Source organism: Tachypleus tridentatus, chromosome 6 (assembly GCF_004210375.1).
Source record: "Tachypleus tridentatus isolate NWPU-2018 chromosome 6, ASM421037v1, whole genome shotgun sequence".
Taxonomy (NCBI): Eukaryota; Metazoa; Arthropoda; class Merostomata; order Xiphosura; family Limulidae; genus Tachypleus; species Tachypleus tridentatus.
The window spans coordinates 85,431,056-85,455,009 of NC_134830.1; the positions used below are offsets into that span (position 1 = coordinate 85,431,056).

The following is a 23,954-nucleotide window of genomic DNA, read 5'->3' on the forward strand; positions in this document are numbered from 1 at the left end:
AATAGTAGTGAATATGAGAAAGGGACATTGCACAGTCTAAAGTTCTAATATGTTGCTGTAAGCTGTTGTTTCTTGAAAGATCCAATAACCAGAACAAAGTTGATCCCCCAACAACACTGCAATCAATGAGAGGAGTATTTGTGAAAAAAATACAGGTAAAAGAGAAGAGATTTTGCTGCTATAAACTTTCTATTCAACCGAACTTGGAGAATCTCAGGAGTGAAAGCAGGAGAGCAATAATGCAATATAACAGGTCAGAAATCAGAAATCTCTAAGCAAGGTTCTATTGAAGATGATGCACATGAGCATACTTAAAGGGAATGACTCAGTGAATTAAGGTGACTGTCCTCAAAAAAGAAAAGAAGTCTCTGGAAACAGGTGTGGAACACAGAAGCTAAAACACAAGTTCAAAGCTTACAATGGCATAGCAGATGGATTAAACCATGTTAAACCAAAATCTCAGATGTACTAAATACTGTACTGGTACTAAATGGGGCTGAGAGTGCTAGATGAACTACTCCAAAATGTATTCAGATTGGTAGTCAAATGAGTCTGTGTAAAAGAATTAGTAGAAGAAAGGGTTAAAAGAAATACCACCAAGTGAAAATCAGTGTCAAGATAATTAAGAAGCCCATAAAATATTTTAATTACTTGATAGAAAATGAATGGAGCCAAAAAATGGAAGTTGAGTGAAAAACCAACCTCCAAAGGAAAAATGTGATGACAGATGAATAGGGATATGATAAGCATCCTCTGTATTCTCTTTCATCATCTAGCAATCTTGATAAAGAAACTTGAATAACATTATCAACTATCCAGGTAAAGACTGAACTGAAACAGGTCAACAATATATCTTCAAATTCCCATTTTCTTTAGAACTATAAAGAAGCAAGAGTGAAAACTGGAGAAGCAAGATAAATTTTCTTCAGAAAAGAGCAACTGAAATTATTTGAGGCTTTTTGATCCAGAAGTTGCATGTAAATAGAAGGAAAAAGAAATAATAAGTTGAGAAAAAGAGGAAGACAGAAGAAGTTAAAGAAGAAAATGAATTGAAGTATCTGTCCAACAGTGGAGAAGGAAATGAGTAACATAAGACAAGAGAAAAATCATTATTTGCTGGACATTTTGAAAATGGCAAAATGACTACTAATACTAAAACCCTAACCAACTCCTGCTAATGTGCTTGTGAACAGAACACCAGTTTGAATGAAATATCTGCAAAGATCAAATGATGCAGAAACAAATCTCTTCAAAGTCAGCTGAAATGTTGGAGGGAGAAGAAACAAACATCTTGTGGGCTAAAGTGTTAAGGCACATAAAAATAACATGATAAAAATATATCTATGAGGCTAATAGCTTATGACAACTGCAAGGAGGATATTTCAACTTGCATAAAGGAATAAATTGAACAATATTAGCTAATAACTGTGCAGAACAAGAAATTCTCAAAACAAATTACAGATAGCAATGCAACTGAGAATAGACCAAAGTAAAATAAATTGTGGAAGTCAGCCCTCTGTCACCAAACAGCTAATCTGAATATGTATAGTCTATAATGACTATGTTAAAAAAATTACCAGTATGACAAAATTGAAGAATATGAAAGCTATTAATACTTTGCTAGTTCCTAAAATAATCATCAACAATTCAAACATCATGAGAAGGTAGAATGAATAAAGACCAAAATACTGAATATTATAACCTTACTGTACCAGTGCCCTGAGGTACATAGGAAAGAAGTCAGTAGAAACTGTGACTTTTGAATTTATTTATTTTTTTCTCAATTCAGTGATAAGTGAATTTGTTATGACAGCAACTCTGTTACTATTGAAATTAGAAAATCTGATGTGGCAAGTTTAAAGGATCTTGTCTCAATACTGATATAACAGATGGAAATGGTAACACACATGGTGATTGATCTACTAGTGAAAGAAACAAAATCTTCCTCCAAGCAACATCTGAAAGTTCATTCTATCTATAAAACCGTGGAAAATTAATCTATTTACATCATAACGATTTGTGTTTCAACTGATGAAACTTGTAAAGTTATGGGAATTGAGCATACTATTACAACACCATATCATCTTCAGTTACTGAAAGAGTAAACAGACACAGAAACAGAATATCTACTTACATTGAAAAAAAAAAATCAAATTAGAAATAATCATTCATTTGAATTTTCTCTAGCCATTAAAACGTTTATTCATGAGTCTATGTCTTACACACTAGCCAAACTGGATCTGGTATGACAGATCTTCCTTTTTTGAGACTAACTAATAAAATACCCTGACAGGAGTTTCATAAAATATTTAAAATATTAGTGAATTATACTGTGTGAACTGTTGCTTTTTGTCACTCAATATTATTATTAATATAGAAATTTTTCTGAAATTTGTTTTTTTGTTGTTCTGGTTCGTTGACATTAATATCAAGTCCTGGCCAGGCACATGTTTGTTAACTATGTTTTTGGTAAGTGCTAAATTTATTCCAAGTATTCTTACACTTTAATCATTTGTTGTTGTTGAACCTGGGTTGTAGCAATGTGTTATTTTAGACCATTACAAAACTTCTTCAGAATCAGAGCTATCAAACAAATACTCTGTACATACTGAAGATAACTAGGTCTCATCAAAAGAGAGATCTTGTTCAAAATCACAGAAAAATGATAGGTGTTCTGTAACTTCAACAGCTACACAACTTTGAAACCCATCTGGGCCAACAGGAGATAACTATGCACTAATAAGCCAAATAAGCTAATAAATAAAGATTCAAAATGCAACCATTGGATGCATGCTAAATATATATGGAGTAAGTAAGGTACACAAAATTGTAAAAGTACCAATACTATTGCATGTACCCATACCATAACTAACACTGACTTTTGAATTTACTGTGTAAAAATAGACTTATGGCTGAAAGGCAGAGCTTATGTATGTTTTTAACAAAAGACCAATAACTCAGATATAGGAAGAAAAAAACAAAATGTTATAGGTAAAATGATAAATATTGTGCAATGTGTGAAGAATATTTAGAATTTCGATCACATTTTGTTGACAGTATGAGAACAACTCATGAAAACAAACATCTGAATATTAATTTGTTAATAAATTTAAGTATATAATAACATTTTATTTTACTTTGAAATGTACAGAAACATTCTAATCTACTAATACATGTATGCAAAACATTATAGTCTCAAACCACTGTTAAAGCCAGAACACTGATTTTGAATGCACACTATTTTTTTATCATTACAACTGTCTGTGTGTTTATGTGTGTGTGTGTGTGTGTGTGTGTGTGTGTGTGTGTGTGTGTGTGTGTGTGTGTCTATATATACATAGGCACATCATTTTCTTACTAAGGATGTTTATTTCACCTTCCAAATATAAAAAAAAAATCCTTCCATGTTATCAGAAAAATTGTGATAAATATATTTATACTTACAGCTTCCAAAACATAAGATGCAGTTCTTCAAGGGTTAAATTATATTTATACAAGCACCTTTTGCAAACAGTCCCTCAGTGGTAAGTATGAAGACTTATAGTGCTGAAAATGTGGTTTCGACACTTATCAAGGACAGAGCAGAGTAACCTTTTGCTTCACAATAAATAAACAGTTCAAGCAAGTAAACCATCTACTGCAATAAATTATTTAATGGTTTTGATGTAAGTCAAAATAATGAATGCAAAATACTGCTACAAAATAAATTTTGAAATATCTAATTCAAAAATGCAAAACTACGAGTACTAATATAGTACTAAAGACTACACACACTCTAATTTACTTTTCAGAACAGGTCAAAAACCTTTTCAAGGCAAAAACGGTTACATAACACATGCAATTTGAGCACATTTTTTATTTCTCTGCCTAACTTTTACCTCCTTCAGGAGAACAAAATCAACTGGCGATTACAGTACATGGTTTTACTGAACTTGTTAGAAATTCAGAAAAACAACAAAAAACAAGATATTTTGAAGAAATAAACATAAAACATGTCAGTAAAAGCAATAGACAATAAGGTGTAAATATGCTTGCTCATATATGGTAATTCTGTAACTATTATATGAAGCATTTGAAATTACTGTCTTTTTTATTAATGAAAATATTTTATTGAAGTAGTACATGCAAAAATATACAGACAAACTTTGGAATTAACTCAAACAAGGTTAAATATGCAAGAAAAGTAACTTAATATGTGAAATATGAAATTAAGTACTAATTATTTAAAGTCAAATTCTGGGAAAATATAGGGTATATTTTCTGCTTTAGACAGCTGAGAACACGTAACATGAGAAAAAAAATAGACTCCATAATACCAGCCATATGCAAATATTATCCACACTACCGTATACTTATTTTGTTGTGTTTTTTTATTACATGTTGCATGTTGTGTGAACACTGGCTATTAAGATTCATTTATTCAAATTATTCAGAAAGAGAAAATGTTTGTTCTTGGCTTAAATGAAACAAAAATTTATTTCACCATCTGATTCTTCCAAAATTCTCTGAACATATTAACAAGATATATAATGAGGATCCAAAGAAGTACTGAATGTTCACATAAAACTATGTAATAAAACATCAAATGTTACATGAATAGACTGATCTAAATAATACTGATTAAATGACACATTTTGGCCTACAATGTTTTGGTGTGGTTTTGTGATTGCGTAAAAATAAGAACAGAAATTGAAAAACAAAAGGAGAAAGCCACGAAAACAGAGAAGAGACAAACCTGACATTCTACTACCTGTTATGCTGCACAATAACCTCAGCGTTGGGGCATCTCCACTATACTGGTTGATCATGCCCTTTGTTGCAGCTTGTGGCACAGGAATTGTGAGGGTGATGGGTTTGTGAAACTTTCGGCGTCGTGGTTCTACAGTAACGATAGGGCTGACACCCACACGATTTCCCAGCAACTTTGATACAAGCTCTGGTGGGATTGGTTGTGTCTGTAAAAAAATAAATATGATGTCAATATCATGAAAAAAAAGAGGAAAGAGATAAAAAATGAATGTAGAACATAAAAAAGCAAAATGTCAGTGTTCCACATATTTGCTTAAATTAAGCAATTAATAATAAATAAATAGACACTAACAAATTAAATAAACACTGAAAATGACCAGTACAAAATAAATGGAATGCATGCCCAAACAAATAATTTCATGTTTGATATTCATCAACTTTTAGGGTTTTCTCAAACATATTAAAAACTAAATGTAAGAAAAGCAGAGGAAAGTGAAGAATTAAGAGTGTAAAGAAAAGTATATTAGTTAATCTATATTTCTAAACCCTGAATATTTTATCACTAACTATAAAAGACCTATTCTTTTTGTCATTTTGTCAAGAACACTGCCATAACTCTTTCTGTAATGTTCAAAAATATATGTACAACAAAAATATCACCTGATTGTTCTTAGGCCAACTATGATGTTTACACTGAATGCTCAATTTTCATGTTGATTTCTTACAAAGGTTCCTTTCTTATTATTTACTTTTTATAAGTTTGTTGATATGGCAGCAAAAGAGTTGAATTCAGAAGTTTTATTACATTAAGTTGAAGATAAAAACAAAATAAAATTTACCAAATAATGAGCCTTTATGTATTAGGCCCAATGCATAAATTAGATTACAAATAGGCCTACTATTACTAACATTACAGGGTGAGCATGTAAAAAGTTTTAAGTGATAAATAAGCATTCATTAAAATATGTTATTTTAGTATTTTAACACATATATTACCTGTTTGGCCTTAAAACATAAAGCAAAATCACTACCAAATATCTTTTATCCTTTGTACAGCTAAACAAGTCAAAAATGTGTCAGAATGTCCAAACTATGTTTTCTATTTCCTGACCTAGAATACAGTAAAAAAGGCTTAAGACTGCTACTTAAGTCTCTTTCACAGTGCACATATACTTTTATGTGATAAAATTTCATTTTTCTGAGTTGTTTTTACTAAAAATGTGAAGACAAAAAATCACTTTAAGACTGATGAAATAAGTAAAGAGTAGATCTATTTTGGAGGTACAGACAAATTCATTTTAGTTAAATTCTATAATTTTCATCTTGTAACAGACATTGCAATCTTGCTGGATATCTGTCTTAATGCAAATTAATCCCATTGGAATGGCTTATCTTCATCAGTCTCATATATAGGTAAGATATGTTTATTTCATGGACCCATCGAGAGGAAGAGCTCAATCCTTTCATCAGCATACAAATTTCTACAAAACTTGAAATTAATAACACTCATCCATTCCTTCATGTTCTTATTCACAAGAGTACAAGTTTGGAAAAGTTGACCACTACCATTTATCGAAAGAAGGCTTAAAGAAGTAAAATATCTGAATTTTGCTCATGCCATACAATAGCTTCAAAACTGGGATTATCAAAACACAAAAGTCTAGAGTTACAAGTACATGATCCTTGTTTTACCTAGATGAAGAACTTAAACATCTTGAGAAGATTTTCAGGAATAATGGTTATAAAAGTAAAACAATTCAAGATGTGTTATATGGCTTATCTGTCTCAACTACTGATGAAACACAACCTAAAAATCACAAAAAAGGTATTTATTCCTAACATACCAGGCCTATGAGAAAAACTATGTAGAATAATGAATACACTTAACATCATCTTAGTTCTCCAAAACTATGCGACAATCTTATGAAGGTAAATATCCTTATTTCCCAATCCTCTTACAAAGAACATGGTTTACAGTGCTTGGTACCAGTGTGATAAACAATATATTGGGGAAACACAACACCTGTTATAGGGAAGGTTTGAAGAAAACCAAAGAGATATCAAGTACTGTGCTATAGCTTTTGACACTCAGGAAAACAACTATATAATGAATCTATATAATGCCAAAATAATAGACAGAAAAGAAAGCACCAAATAAACAAAAACCAAAGAAGCTACTGCTATCAAAGAACAAGATAGTGGACTACCATTATTATATCAAGGCAATCATGTATGTATGTATGTATGTATGCATTCATCATAATTCTACATGTTAAATAACTTTAACAAAAGATGCTATAATTTTTGCTCAGATACCTATTTTAAAGCCGTGTTCCACTGTTTAATAAATATTTTTTACCACCTAGTATATTATTATTCAATGAAGAGTAAGAGAACTAAAAGCTTGCAATTAAAAGTATTTTAACTCTAAATAGCTATTTGCTATTTACATAAATATGACAGTAAGGGGTGATCAATTTTACTTTTGAAAATTAAATCTAAATAAATGTTTACTAAAAATTAATTATAGTAACAATATCTGTTGTGTATTTCTAGTATTTCAAGAAAACAACATTTCTTGTGTGTATTTGATCATCTCCTACAAGTGGTTTTTGTTATTATACTTTTGACAAGTGTATATTTTTATGCCATGTTCAAACCTGCTTTTTGATAAAGCTTTATAGAGGTTGAAGCATGCAAAGAAAAACTGATTTTCAATGAAATGTTTCTACATGGTCAAATGTCTGACCCTGCAATTTATTAAATGTCACGACAAACAGAAAGAATTTGAGGACGAAGGACAAAAGGTATAACTTTCATGAAAAATGCTTATAAGAGTTTTGAAAAACAATTTTGAAAGTCTACTACATTGAGAAACATCAATAATAATGTATTGTCACACCTCCTATTAGATTAAAATAATATTTAAGTTGTTTGGCACAGAAAACAGGATTATAGGTACTATGATATAATCTCTGATTTCATCATGATTATAATGGTATTTATACTTTTCCAAATATTCAAAATTTTGCTGTAAATATGATAATAAATAAAAGATATAAATATGATTAAAAAGTAAATATAAAATCCAAGCTTGATTGAAACTTGAACATAAGGCTTTCAGATGATAGATGAAATTGTGTGCTATGACCACTGTAACACCCAGTTTTTGTAACTGAATATTAACAAATAATTCAAATTACTAATTTAAAGTATCATGTTATTCTGTTTTTCCCTAATATTGTAAGACATAGCCCTAAACATAATGAGTTAATTATTAATACAAAGTTATTAAAAAAAATCCACACTTGACTGGAATTTTAACTTGAGAATAACTACTGAGTGGGAGTGCAATTTTGTTTGTTTATTTATTTATTTACAGATAGCAGCATGGAAGGAGAACAGCTATATATATGTGGGAAGAGGTATTGTATAGTATTGGAATTTTGACTTATTACTTAGATTTTGATACCCTTTTTAGTAATATACAATAACATAGTTTGATCATGTTTTGAATGTAACTCTCTCAAAAGCTATGAGATGTGCACTTGGACTTCCTTGCAACAGGAAGGTTAAGAAGCTATGCAGACTTACTTGGAAATAAAAAAATAAACACACACAAACAAACATATAGATATATTACACAAAAAGCCTTCAACATATCCTAATGGAATAAAATAATTCTTAACTTTCATTACCCATTTAAATTTATGAGAGTATCATTACTATTATCATTTCTTAAGTAAAGAGTTTGTTAAAAGTTACAAAATATATTTTAACTATGATCAAACTTTAAGACTTAGGTACCCAAATTATAAAACAATGTATTCAAATCTTTCTAAGTAAAAACATAAAAGTATATTAAATTAGCTATACTTATTAACAGGTTGATTTTCAGTTTTGATCTAAGTAGGTAGTTTGCACTAATGAGAAGTTAATATTAATACCTCATATACATGTATAGGACATTCTTAAAATCAGGTACAATATCAAAATCTTGAGCAAAAAACAAATACTCAGTTGTTCAATATACATGAACATCTGTCAGTACATTCTCAACCAGGAAAATTTAATGAAATATTACTGTAAGAAAAAAAAGAACACATATACATATATATATAATTTTTCATTTGCCATAGTTATCTGATGTTCTTGAATATGCAAACACAAACAGTTTTGCAATAAATCTGTTGTTGAAATTATGTTCAGAACAAGACTTTCTTTTTAGCCTTATGTACATGGGTAAGGTTCAAAGTGTACTTTCTCTAAAGGTATGTTCAAAATTTAATTAAACAGTTTTGTTATCAATTTCAAAAAATGCTATTTGAATAAATTCTCAGTCTTCATTTCTCCATATCATAAGACACTTCTTTGCTTTGAATTTATAATTTCAGATTTTCTTTCTGTCTAAGATTTTTATAAATTATATATTTATACTACAGTATTCTCAAGCCAGAATGTAAATTTCTATCTTCCAAGACTCTTGCTTTACTGAAAAAACTAACATATGAGGAAGAATACATGTCAATCCTCTTCTACCATACCCAACCTATCAAAAAATGTCAAGAATTCTCTCTGACAGTAAATTGTTACTTACTTATATCAAAAGAAACAGAAGATTATACTTTCTGATTTTTTCTATAAGGCTAAATTGTTCAGCCAATAGGTTTCTGAAAAATGGCCCCAGTTTCTTTGTTTACCACTGTCTAAATTCAGCTTGATAAGGTAACAAATTTTAGCCCATTTTTAATGCTTAATTAGACAGTTAGTAAAATTATGGTAGTTTTACAACATCATATGTTTCGTGCATGACAATATTTTGTTTTATAATCTACACACCATTAGTTTAAGAAAAATCATTTGTGAGACAATACCAGCAATACAAGACAAAGCTCAGTGGACCTTGGGAACTTTGCTGTTAGAGTGACAAAAACTCTAAAAAGACAAGGTTTAGAATTAAATACTAGAATTCTTGCTTTTTACAAATAATTTTTTATTTATTATTTAAAAGTAGCTCAGATACAGAAATTATAATCTTATTAGGCTTGACAAAAACTTAAATGAAAAATATTTTCAATGAAGAATACAAGTCAGCTGTTCCTCTATGATCTAAGACAATACTCTTTTTACTGTAACTTATATAAAGCTCTCACTGGGAGATTTGTTGCTTTGTTATACTAGTTTAATAATTAGAGGAATGAAGCTGTTAGCATAAATAATTAAAATTGTGTGTTACAATCTGCAGTCACCCTAGAAACAGTGGTACTGTTGATTTAATTTCATATATATTTTAACTTTTGTTAGTGTGAAGGTAAAGAAAATAAGAAAGAAAGTATAAAGTTTTATTAAAGAACAAACTTTTGATGTCCATTGAGGAGGTTCCAGATGTTATGTAAATGAACTATGAAAATTAAGATGAAAAATGTATTTTTACTCTTAACATGAAAAATAACTTGCATTCACACTGGTCAGAGTATGAATCAACAGAGAAACAGATATTTAACAGAAATACTATTTTAAAAATTCAGATTCTTGCACACAGTATACTTGTATCACTTACTAAAAGTTAATCAAGTTTTTTGAAAATACAAAAATTAAATTTCCAGTTATAGTAAATATTAATACTCCGGTATGGGCTTGGTCTAGTGGACTAACCTCATGAACATAGAATTCATAAAATTCTGTCATTTCATAAAATTAGAATCACAATAAGTTGGTTTTTATTCCTGTAAAAAAAAAAAAAAGAGCTAAATATAAATAATCCAGTGAAACTGTTTTGGCTCTGTATTTTAAATTATTTCATACATGCTTGAAAACAATTCTCATTATAAAATGTTATACAGAATAATGTTGCCAAAAATCCAAACTCAGTTTAGGAGAATGATAAGAAATAAAAGGATTTTATATTTTTTGAAAAACAAGAGTGTACTTACATAGGATCTGACAATTTTAATATCATAGATTAACAGAATGTATTTGGGAATTATTTTTTTGTTACAAAAATAAAGGTTATTCTCTAGTATCACTACCATGGAATGTTACCTGAAGTCCAACTTTAATCTTTTTCGTCAGTGCTCCTTCTGGGAAGATTGCCTGGACCTGAGGAACTACTGTAGAACTGACCATTCCTCCTTCTGGTCCTATAGCATGAACTTCCTGTCTTACACGTGTAATAATAGCAAAATACTGTGGGAAGTCTGTGGTCAAAATTTGAGTAATGCGGCTTGTGTTAAGATCCTGAAGGGCGTTAAGTTCTACAAAACAAACAAGTTTTTATATGTGATTCTTTACTTGCAGACATCTGAAATTACACTAAACTATTCTAAAAAACCTGACATTAATATAATACCACAAGATTAAAAATAAAAAATGATGTTTCTTATGGTAGAATTATAATGATTTTACTCAATGTTTGAGTTACAAAAAACTATACAAGTGAATTTGGTATTTCAGATAATGGTTTAAATTAACTTATGTATGTGTCTATGTAAGTCTACATGAAACTGTTTTAAGTAACAAAATCTATAAAAAAGCACTTTATTTTTTCAAACCAATACTTTCTCAGAAAATCCAGCTCACGCCTTTTTCATGACTGAACAGTGTCCAAACTTACTCATAAAAATTCCAACAACAATAGGTTTAACCCTTGCTCTCCTGGGATCTTTCAGTGTGTATACCTTAAGATTTTCAGTGAGTCAGATTCAAAATTTGATTAAATGACTCTTAGTTTATGTTATATCAGTTAGTATAGCATAGAATCATAAATAACAATCAATATTTTAATAATATACAAGTCTTGAGTTCTTAACTTTATAATGCAATATCTTCTTCAGTGTAAAAAATGTGGCATTACTTCTCTAAGCATTTCCTCTTCTCTAATTTATTTACCACCTCTCAAACAAGTAAAAAATTTAATGTAAATTACTCATTATAATGTTATTATTAATCAGGGAAAAGTATAATTTTTGCAACCTTCAATCTTGTTTTGTTACAAAGCCATCAAATATGGAATCAGACCCTCTTGCCACACCCATCTATCATATCCTTTCATTTTAAAATTGCCAATTCTCTCTTAATGTTAACATTATATGATTTATAACGAACTAAAATCCAAGGTTTTCATCTATCAAACTATATGTAATATTATGTTGCTTTCTTACAGACAATTGTCAATTTCTCTTTCAGTACAAGCTTCATTCCCATGACAAACACATCAATCAGCTTAGATGAATTTTTAAATGGCTCTTGTCACATAATTAGAAAACCAGAAAAAAAACTGTGATAGTTATGAAACACGATCTGCTTTTCATGTGTAATTATTCCATGTTCTTTGGTGTATTATCTAATTCAATAAAAACTATTTAGTGGAGTATCACAATTAGTATAAAAAACTTAAGTGTTAAGTGTCATCAGCAGTTGAAAGTGAAGAACTGTAAAATGCTAGGTAAGTACTTTATTTCTTGTTTTCAATGTGTATTTTTTATTTATTACACTATGTAACACACATTTTGTTACTGGATAGTATGTGTTATTTTGTATGTTATTTTGCTTATGTTGTAAAAGTACAGAAAATGGTCATTATTCCCTTCAAACTTTGCTTTTGTGACCTAGATAACAAAATTTAGAAATTAACATATTTTCTATGTAAAAACAGAAAAATTTGCACATTTTCATTTACATAAGGTCTGAATAAACAGCATATGAATCAAGATTTACAAGTATTTATACTAAAGTTATACAAAAATGTTTAGAAGTGAGTAGTTTTTCAAGATTTGTGACTGTAATGTAAATCACTTTCCTGTATCAGTCCCCAAATATAGTCTCGCATCACGTTTTTGTTATATGTTCCTTGGTAGCAGCATTCAAAGTCCAGTATATCTTGGTGCAAGTGCTCGCCTTGCTCCTCTAAGTATGGTCCCATGTTCTCTTTGAATTTATCAAGATGAGTGTCAAGGATATGGACTTTCATGGGCATCCTGCAGCCTATTTTGTTGCAGTTCCACATAAATTTGGCCTTGTGATTGCCCAAGAAGCCTCGGACCACTGCAACAAAGCTGCTCCAAGCTTTTTTTCCTTCCTACTGAGCTTCTTGGAAAATTCTGTGCACTCCAGGATCTTTGTGGTCCAACAAAGACACCACCTTTGACCTTGACCTCAGAGAGCTAAGGGAAGAAGTCTCGAAAGTATTTGAAAGCTGCAGACTCCTTAACCAAGAACTGTGACAAATTGTTTCATAAAACTCAATTTTATGTGCAATGGTGGGAACAACACCTTCTGGAGGTCCACTAGTGGCTCACATTTGACACTGTGCCTCTCCGCAGAGAACTCGGCCCCTTGTGGCCAATACTTCCTGTTGTAGTGCACTGCAGCGTCCCTGCTGTCCCAAACGCAGAGATACAGGGAAACTTGGTAAAGCCTCCTTGGAAACCCATCAGGAATGTCACCATTTTGAAGTCTCTGATAACCTTCCAGTCATACTCATCATACTTCAAGGCTTCTAGCATGGTCTTGACATTGTTGTATTCCTCTTTGAAGTGCACCAAATGAGTCAAGGAAAGAGACGGATACTTATTCCCATCATGAAGCAGCACAGCTTTGAGGCTTCTGGATGAGTTATCAATGAAGAGGTGCCACTCGTTCAAGTTACAGGCAATTCAAGTTGCCTCACACAAATAAGATACATTGTGGCTGAAGCAGAGCCCATCTTGACATGTGAAGAAGCTTGAAAAATGTTGGTGATGCTTCATCTGATTTGCAACTTGCACACTTTCATCCAACAAATCTCGCTCCTTGAGCCTAGATGTCAAAAGCTCAGCATTCAACCTTGTTAGACCAAGATCTCTGATCAAGTCATTGAGGTCTCTTTGGTTGGGAAAGTATGGGTTTCTCTCACCAACTACACCTCTGAAATTGTAATCTGGATCTCCAAAGTCTACCTCCTCTTCTGGTTTGATACTCTCTTCTGAGGATGGCTGCTTTCTCTCTGGCGGAGTGGGTACAGAAAGCTCAGGGCAGTATGGCACTGGATGATGGAAGGTCCAGATGCATGATAGAAGATGCATTCTTGCTAGCCCGATGTTTGGAAGGGTCCATCATGCAGAAGTAACAATTGCTTGAGTAGTCAGTGGGTTCATGCCAAATTCTTGGAATAGCAAACTTCACAGCTCTCTTTTCCTCTCTGTACCATCCTGCAAAAGAGTAAAATAAAATTATTATGAAGAATAAATTTATTTCATCCACAACTAATGTGTAAGAGGTTCATGCAAAATATTTTATATGTGATATTTTTTCTATACTACTGGAAATTAAAAAAAAAAAGATATTTAAATTTTAAAAGGTCTAAAATTTGTATAATATAAAATCTTAGTATTCAAGCAAACAAAAATTGTCCATCTTACCTTCTAGATTTTTTTTGCAGTGCTCACAGGTAAAATGAGGTGTTTAGAGTTTATCTTGATCCCTGACAGACATGCCGAAATATGCCTTGTAGGCTTCACACATTTCAGCAGATGTCATCACAGAGTACGTTTTTGCTCTTGTCTTGATAAATTGATTACACACACAGCAGTCTGCATCTGGAGAATGCTTGCTGCTTCTTGATGCCATCTCTGATAAAATCAGATAGGTCTACGTGTTCACTTAGGCAACTAGAACTAAACTGAAGTGGTGAGTGGTGAGTATATATATATATATATATATATATTACTATGGATTATTCTAGAAAATTCTTGCAAATTCTACAACATTCTAGAAAGTTCTTGAAAATTCTGTATCAGCTACTCAGCACTGAATCTACCTGAAATGTTCTGGAAAATGGGTAAATTTGAAATTTTCATTACCCAAATCACAAAAGCAAAGTTTGAAGAGAAAAACAGGTCTTTTCCATTTGTTTTAGGCATAAGCAATTGGGAAATAACACTTCTGCCCAGGAACAAGAAAAAGTGAAAATTTTGTTACATAGTGTTATCACAAAAGTAATTAAAATATTAGAAAAGAAAACTCTTCAGGTCAGTTTAGGTGAAACAAATAATTATAATAAATATTTTTCATGAAACACATATATAAGCAGCTCAGGTTACTTCATGGGTAAAGTAATTTGACAGCATAACGTGAGCTGAATTTGCTACAAGTCATTTACAACTAATAATGTTCTGAATAATATTAGACACAGTTCAAAGGGGAATAACAAAATAAAACTTAACTATAAACAGATATATACTGTTACAAGTTTAAAGCTTCATGTTACAATTTTAAGTCATTTTAAAAAGAAAAAAACTTAAAAAGATTTTTTTTTTGCAGTTACCAGGTTATACAAATTGTCCAACTGTATAAAGAGAGTGAGGCTAGAGAAAAAAAACAGATAAAATATAAAATTTTATTGAAAAAAAAAGTTTGAAATATATTTAAGCAGTTTCAAGGATTACTGAAATGAAACTTGAAACTTTTTTGTGATGAAAAAAGGTAGTTTTATTCTTAACAAGAAAAACACTTTACACTTGGACTAGCAAAAAACAGACTTGATATACTCACACAAAAAACCTTTAGTAAAAATATTTCATTAAAATTTGGAATTTGTTTGTAAACAAAAGACTTTTAATGTTTCCCTGATGTCTGCCAAATTTGTGAAAAAACACATGCTGTACACAAATATAGTATAAATACTTAATGAGTGCAACTGTGTATATGGACTCACTCATTATTTTCTACTAAGCCCATTGCAAGAGTTAAAGTGTTAGTCTGATCTTATTCTGAAGTACTCAAGTGATTGCTAAGTTTCCACAAAATACCTAACAAAGAAGATCTTGATATTCACCTTCACCTTCAAAACTTTCATTTAAAACATCTTGCACTGCTTCTTCTGTTGCTTCAAGTGTGTGTTCTCGCCAGGCTTCCCCATTATCACTGCGTAAAATTGTTATTTCTCGCTCTTTTCCTCGAAGAGATGCAAAATGAGGAACCTCAATAATCACAGGCCTTAAAATATTAAAGAATTTGTATTTTACACGTATACAGTAAAAAAGGCTATCAGAGTTTACATTTTATAACATAACAATTAGAAACTATATATTCAATAGTTAATGTCTGGAATATGAGATTTAATTCTTTGCTTTTACACATTTTATGGAGATAGCATGAAAAATACTTTATCAGGCAAAGCAAACATTCACATAACAGCACAAAGCTAAACATATATTTTGAAAGTTTATTAATACAAAGTGAACTAAACATCTATATTTGTTATCATTTCATTGCCTAAAGCTTTGTAGAAGCTATTCAAATTCTATGTTGTTCATGCATATATACTATATTTTCAAAAGTACTGGGGCACCACACTTTGAGCAATATTCTGTTTCCCACTGAGATTCCATTTTAAAAAAGAAACTCTCCACACGTGTCATTGACAATGAACACTTACCATTAACTTTTAGTACACATTTAGTGAAAAGACTCTCATTTTGGCATCTCTTATTCTAAAATAGATTTCCAAGTCTATTTTCCAGTACTTCACATAGCAATCCAAAACATTTCAGACTGCTGGTTCAACTAGATTTAGATAAGGGCTTTATTATCTAAATAATAAAGATAATAAAAGTCTTTACTATCTAGAGAAATAGTAAATTATCTAGTGAAACCACAGCCAAGGGAACGGGCTTGGAGAAATCAGGACTATATAAGTGTATATATCTGACATTTATTTTTCCTGCAAAAAAAAATAAAAAAATAAATGTCTGAGTTCTAAGAATGAAGTAGGCCTTGAATATTTCTGAAAGTAGATTCTGGGCATACTAATGGCATATTAGGCTTCATAATAGCCTATTATGAAGAGGCTGCTTATGAATTTTATCTCATTTAAACAACTGCTGAAAAAGCTTTGTAATGTAATATAGACATTATCATGGTTCTGTTAATCGTTATTAATATATAAAGTTCAAACCTGTTAAAACAATCACATACCATAGCACTAGCCCCATGACTCTTCATTACTGAGATGACATAGCCATAACCAAGGTTAAGTCAAGTTAATACCAAGAAAACCAAAACTATTTATCCAACTTGAATAACAAATAGTGGGAATCAACACTCCACAAGATGGTTGGTTGGTTTGGTATCTTATGGCATAAAGCAACTAGACTATCTGCACCAAACATTCAGTAAAAAAGTTAAAATTAAAGTAAAATTATTAAAATTTATAAAAGGAAATTAAGGTAAAACAAAACATGATAAGCCTTCTTAATGTCAAAGAATATTGATACTAGATGTTGTCATTTGAGAAAGGCATCTCTGATTGACATTTCAAGTCAAATCAGATGATCCATGGTGGAGCTCTTTGTCAGAGCCCACACTGGGTGGGCGAAAGGAGATTTTTTGATTCGAGGAACCAAACAAGACAAGCATTAACCATACTCTCTAAGGTCTTACAGAAACAGCTTGCCAAAGCAACTGGATGGTAGTTTGAATGAATCTTAGGCTCCTTCCCAGGCTTACATCCAAGATGAAGTGGTGGATATCAACTTTCGAGCCTCAGGGTAAGTAATGTTTTGAATCACTTTCAAATGTTGCTCCTCCTTTTCTTCCAACCATTTAGGCAGGAACGAAAGTAAAATAGGAGAGAGTCATTGCAATTGAAGCAATGAGGGTCCATTTCACACTCACAGGTATCATTGTCCTTGCCACCACAACAAGCACACATCAAGGAACCACGACATGATGTTTTTGAATGACCGAACTGCTGACATTGGAAATATCTGAGAGAATGTGAAATGTATGGCTGTACCTTGCAATTAACATAACCTGCCTTGATGGTGACATGTAGACAGGGTGATATAAATGCCAGAATGAGTAGATTGGTCGGCATCATAATTCCATCTTTGCAAGTGGAAATACGCCTCGCTGCAGAAACTCCTTGGGTGGAGAAACTAGCAAAATTCTCCGACTTGGGAATGTTCTTCAGATCCCTCTCAACAATAACTCCTTGTGATGAATTAAAAGTGCATGAGGCATAACCTCAATAGGTATATCCCCAATCAGCTTTGAATGCAAGAGGACTTCACTGTGTTAAGATGTGGATGTTTCCACCAATATATCACCAGAACTAAGCTTCTTTACTGACTTTGGAGAGCCAGCAAGTCCCTCTAGTCCCTTCTGAATGAAAAAGGGAGACATCTGCCCTAAAGGTCTGTCTGAAAGAAAATGTAATATAAAGAATGAGGTACAGATATTACAGATGTTGAAAATTGCTGCTCAGAATCTTCAAGACATAATCATTTACCTACAGACTGTTTTTTCACTATTTTATTTAAGTTTTTAATTGGAGGATCCATAATAAAAAAAGAATATTTTGGCACCCATTGACCCCACCCACCATGGAGTCCCATGAGGAGATGCACTACAATGCCAAACAAGGATACAGCAGCAATGCCAGGGTTTCACGAACACTATATCCCAATGCCAGCATCAGATACAATGTCCACAACAAGTGCGTAAAACATTCAACATATTGGGTACTTGGTTGACCCAAGGGCAACCACCCCAAGGCTGCCCACATACAGGAATTCAAGGCCAAAGTGGTGTGTTAGGGTTGGACCCCTCAACCACCAAGATCCTCTCCTCCCCTTCACGGGTCATCACGCATGGAATACACATGGGTGGATGTTTAGATCCCAGAGGAGGTACACTGAAAGAACAGAACCTTCCCTGGGAGGTTTCCTTACCACATACAGGAATCCACACCAAGGGGTCACAAGATGGTTTATTTCATTGTTTTTCACCACATTTTTGATGCTCAAGGCACGATAAAAACAGAAACCTAACACTCACAAATATTTGGGTATAGTCTGTTAATGAAAACCTGTGGAAGTGAGCTCCCTGCAGAGAGTTAACATGGCAATCCTAAGCTCTCATTTCAGTCCCAATGAAGGTAATGTCAAATGTGTGGTTTCATGACATGTTTATAAAGTTCACATGGATGAAGAGTGATCATGATTGATCAGAAAGGCACATATTCCACATTAGTAAGTCCTGTGGTATTCTATTTCTTCATCAAATTACTTACAGTGAACTTTTGGTATGATTAGGTGTTTTGGAATATTATACAGTCCCATAATACACGTTTTTTACTCTTTGGGAATTCCAATGTACAGATATAGATTCTCATTTACACTACCATCATCTATGAGTGACTAATAGTGAAAATTTGTAAAAACTACTATAATAAATGCAAATTGTGTTTACAAAACACCTATGCTCCTGACAATGTTACATTGTTTATTTTAAGCCCCCAAATTAATGATGTAGTGGTTGTTCACAAGGTTGAGGTTAATTTTCTTGGTGCCACTGACATTTTGAATTCAACTAATGACCTCCAAAAGTTAATCAGATCTAGATTCTTGTATATAGTATGTCATTTAAGTCTGGTCAATATCCACATATCCAATCTCAAAATATGCTGTCCACAAGACTGAGACATAAGACAAACAGACAGAAATGAGCATACTGATATAACTCACTCTGCAATATTTCACAGTAGGGGTATAACAATAAAATAGTATTTTAATCATACACATGCAGAAGTAAATTCCTAAAACTGAATTTACCCTAAGAATTTGGCCCCAACAGGTCCAATCTCTAATATTCGTGAGGCACAAGCTTCCCCTTCCATCAGTGGAGGAGGATGAGTAAGCTTCTCTTTTCTTAAGTAACGGCACGTGATCCTCATGGGCATGGGTGCTTTACGAGGAGGAATTATTACTCTTACACCTGAATGTCGACATCCTCGCATGGCACCTCCACGAGCATCCACCATAAAGCTGACAAGAAACCTACAAAAATATTTATGATGCCAGTTATTTTAATTTTCAATTAACAATGAAAGTATTTAGAAAAACTATACTTGAAAAATTAATCTCTCTAGAATACAATAACACTTTACAAAAATGCCAGTATTACACCCACAAAATTAAATTCTAAAATTAAATGGTTTATTTTTAGAAAAAAGAGCTTAAATACAAAGTTAACTAAATGAAAAGTGTATTTTCTTGAAGAATTTACTTCAAACACATAGCTATCTAAGATGCAAAGTTAAGGTTGTGAGCATTTCTAATTAAATGAAAAATCTTGAAATGGAAGTTGTGAAAATTTAATAAGGAGGTCACTATGCATCACTATGAAAGATAAGTCATGTCAAACAACCCAAAACTAGACATCAATTCACAATAACAATTTTTTTTAAATTATTCATTCAGATAATATGCTGACATTAAACCTCATACATGTTAACACTTCAGTGTTCATGCAATTAATAAAACTGGAACACAAAAAGTATGCTTTTATTAATAGAACATAACTAAAAGTGAAAAAATGTCCCACCTGTACTGAAATACAAACAAAATGATATCTTAATAAAAACAGGTTTACAACATATTGATATCTTGCCTTACACTTAAACATGCTTTTATTATATTTTTACTTTGTAACAGATTTACTGATGTATACTTATTTTAATATTAATGTTTGTTTCAGTTTAATATATATTTGGAAATTCATATATTCATTGCAAAAGTCCTGCCTGCTCTGTGAATTTGTAGAAAATCAGTAATTTATACATCTACATAAATACCATTATTGTTGGGCCAGCTGAATTTTTTAGTTTAATGAATATAAAAGGTGACCATCACAGCATGCAAGGTAGACAATTTAATAATACTGTTTTGCTACAGTCAGTATATCAATATAAACCTCAGAAGTTATAATTGTGATAAATGATTACGAAACAAAAATTACACATATTTCACCCATAACATTTACAAGTTTCAAACACTCAGTAAAGTAGCTAGCTAGCTTTCTGTGAACAAAGTGCAACTGTATCAACATAGAATTAATCCGCTCTCTAAGAACCATCAATAAAAGATTCAGTTCCAGACCAGACAGAAGACTCAGTGTTGTTTGGAAGTTTGTACAACTTCTGTATATAAATCATTATTTGTAGTAAGTAGTTGTAATAACTGTTATTATAAACTGTATTGTTGTTTATATATAAAAATATATATTTTTGTTAAGAAAGTTGTGTGCATCAATCTTGTTGATAAATATCATAAATTTGATACATTTTGATTAACATTTCCAGCTATTTGAAATCCTAATATGTAATGTATGTAACATAATAAATTGAAGACTCATCTGAGATAAATTATAATACCCAATAGCTTATAAAATATATTCTTGAAAAATCATATGAGAAGTAACTTACGTCTTCCATTTAAGCTTGCTAAAAATCCCAAGGAAGCATGAAAAGGTAGTAGGGTAGAAAAAAAAAAAAACAACAGTTAGCTTAAAAGAAGTTACTGCTTATACTATAAGTTAATACATTAATGCAGTCTGTAGCCAACTCAAAAAAGCAGAAAAAAAAAGTTATCAAAATCATCAAGAATTAAAAACATGCATATTCAAATATTATTAACATATCAATAAAAATATATTAATAAGTGAGTAATTAATAAATTATCTACGTTAGAAACATTGAAAATAAACTCACTTGCACACAAATATTGCAAGAGGAAAAAAAAAACGTTAAATTCTAAAATTTATGGTTGAAAACACTTAACAAACAACTTTTTTTTTACTTGAGAAAATACACACTCAGGTCACATACTGTACAATAATCAAACCTATAAATAAAAGTACAATAAACAAACCATTCTTAGATTTTTAACTTACACAAATATGCCTGAAGAAATGAATTTGCTTCTTCCACTAAAAATATAAATAATCTAGTAGCACACTGTGGCTACCCAATTGACATATTACACAGATTAGTGTTCTATGAAAACTGTTTCTCTCTTGATTCTCAACAGACATATGGACACACTTTCGTTTTTTGAGAGCCAAACAAAATCCACACTGTGTGATGGAGGTAGATACTCTACAAAGTGCCCCTTTGTTTAATTATTTATTTGATATTAATAGTTACACAAGTTCCAATCATTCATTCCAGTTGGATGACTTGAATGTTGTGCCTAAAAATGCATCCCATAATCTTGTGGATATGTTAGATAAAGCAACTGATGATTTACCAATACTAGTAGTAATCAGTTAGTGATGTAACAACAAATTATCTACCTCACATATCAAATATATCTTGAATCATACATAGCTTATGTTAGAATTTTCGCTATTTTGAATGGTAGCCTTTGTTTGATGGTTAGCGGTATTTCAATCTTTTTATATATTGCACACAGCAGGAAAGTATGCTGTGTGCAATATATCCTTCTGAACAATGTCATCACAATAAAATATCATACTTATGTATTCTGCACTCTTTAAGTGATTCTGTCTTCCATAATTATTATGAACTTTCTCTGACAAAATGCCTAAAAATATCAAAACCTCTAAAACACTTTTTTTTTCTTTTGGTGAGATATACAATGACGTGTTAAAATATATGTAGCCTTTCAGAGATCTCAATGTTCTTTTTAAAGACCTGGAAATCAGAAGATTTACTGGTTCCTATTGTTCTTACTTATCTCACAGAATACTTTGAAATGTATTTTGCAACTTCACTACCATGAACTTCCAAAGGGTTTTGTTGTATACATATATATATACAGAATATTTCACAAAATGAATTGCATTATTTCAACTGACGATGATAACCAGCTGTTCACATTCTTGCTAGAGAAAGAGATCATCCCATGTCAAGGCATCTCTCACCACCTAATATCTGAAAGTGGAATTCAACTTAAGAGCATGCTGTTTGAAGAGTAACAAACAAATACTGAAGTGTCAAAATATCATTAAATTCTATCCTGCAAACTTGTTGAGAAATTAAACATTCACAGTTTCTTCCATTAGTGACTCTCGCACCTCATAGTGTTCCACCTGAAAGTACAAAAGTGCAAATATTTCCTGTATACAGAAAATATGTATGGATCATCCTTTGGACTTGGGTATTGATTTGAATGATTCAGACAATCTTTCATCAATATCTGAAAGTTGTGTATGTTGAAACTGTCTTCACTGAGTGATGTCCAGAAAAGGCAACATGACATAAATAAGTTCAAAATTATGGATTTAGAAAAGGTGAAAACATTCTACATCTAATGGACAGATTACCATAACTACTAAACCATCTCATTTATTTACTTACAGGTAATTCTCTTGGGATTCTTACTTTGTTAAGGTTTCTTTTATTATTGCAAAGTAAAAAAATAAACATCAAAAACCTTTTAGCTCTAGCTGATCTCTTTCTAGAGCTTTAGACAGGGAAAACTTCTTGATTCTGTTAGAGCTAATTTAAATTACACTGATAACAAAGAAGTAAATTCAGAATCCATTAATTCTGTGTTGGTGATATACATCATCTTTTCAGCATCATTAAACTTTATGTATGATGTTCCTTGTATGGTATAATCCTTATCTGAGGACTAAAAGGGAAGATAAAGATACTTATGACAAAAGTACATTAAGTGAATTATTTCATAAAAAATAATTGTGAAATAGGCAGATAACAGTTTGAAATATTTTATATGTGCACCGAATGAGGTGGTTTGAATGAAACAAACATTTCTTATTATAAAATAAATTCTACACATCCTAGAAGAGCACTTATTATTATAGGAGGTTGGGCTGATTAAAACTCATCTTTTTCATACAAACAGGATTAATATTTGCTAGCCTTAGAAATGTTAATATAGAATACCTTTATTGTTCATTATCATACTATTAATAAATGCTTTTTGGATCATTTGAATATTGAAGACTTTTTTGGACAAAAAACTTATATAAGAGCATTGTTTAAACACCTCATAGTTTACCTGCCTTTTATCATATATAATAATTCATCACTTCAACACTGATTAGTTTCATGCAAGAATTTGTAGTTTTTTCATACACTGATGTTATTCTACCAGTGAAATGTAAATTTCTTGGTTCCTAGTGCATGGAAATCTTTATGACTAAAATATAAATTCACTCAACCATCAGCCATTAGGTTTGCACACACCTCTATAAGTGAAAGCTGTACCATTGAAATATGTTAAGCATTTCTGTAAATCATGCATGAAGAAGCTACACAAAATACTTGCAATTATATAGTAACATATTCAATCATTGGTATTGTTGATGCTATCAAGATTAATAATCCTCAACATCACTCCATAAATATGTATTCACTACCATTTTTAAGTCAACTGGTTTATGAAGTCTATGCC

General features: G+C 31.4%; 2 protein-coding genes across 20 annotated transcripts in view; both read right to left on the reverse strand.

The window, feature by feature from the left end:
• LOC143252947 (uncharacterized) overlaps window positions 1-23,954 on the reverse strand; it is a 229,411-nt gene that overhangs the window by 144,446 nt on the left and 61,011 nt on the right. For 9 of the 19 annotated variants that reach the window (XM_076505867.1, XM_076505858.1, XM_076505860.1 and 6 more), the window contains 5 exons: window positions 20,996-21,013; window positions 19,344-19,568; window positions 15,563-15,723; window positions 10,792-11,003; window positions 4,736-4,955 (listed from right to left, as the gene is read on the reverse strand). In XM_076505867.1, the coding sequence (XP_076361982.1) occupies window positions 4,736-4,955; window positions 10,792-11,003; window positions 15,563-15,723; window positions 19,344-19,568; window positions 20,996-21,013 (836 nt within the window). The remainder of the gene's footprint in view (window positions 1-4,735; window positions 4,956-10,791; window positions 11,004-15,562; window positions 15,724-19,343; window positions 19,569-20,995; window positions 21,014-23,954) is intronic. The other 10 variants (XM_076505869.1, XM_076505861.1, XM_076505865.1 and 7 more) reach the window with 3 other exon arrangements.
• LOC143252949 (uncharacterized) lies at window positions 11,669-15,091 on the reverse strand. Its single transcript, XM_076505875.1, has 2 exons — window positions 14,148-15,091; window positions 11,669-13,937 (listed from the first exon to the last, which is right to left on the reverse strand). Exon 2 carries the CDS (start codon window positions 13,809-13,811, stop codon window positions 13,404-13,406), a length of 408 nt encoding a protein of 135 aa, XP_076361990.1. The 5' UTR covers window positions 13,812-13,937; window positions 14,148-15,091; the 3' UTR covers window positions 11,669-13,403.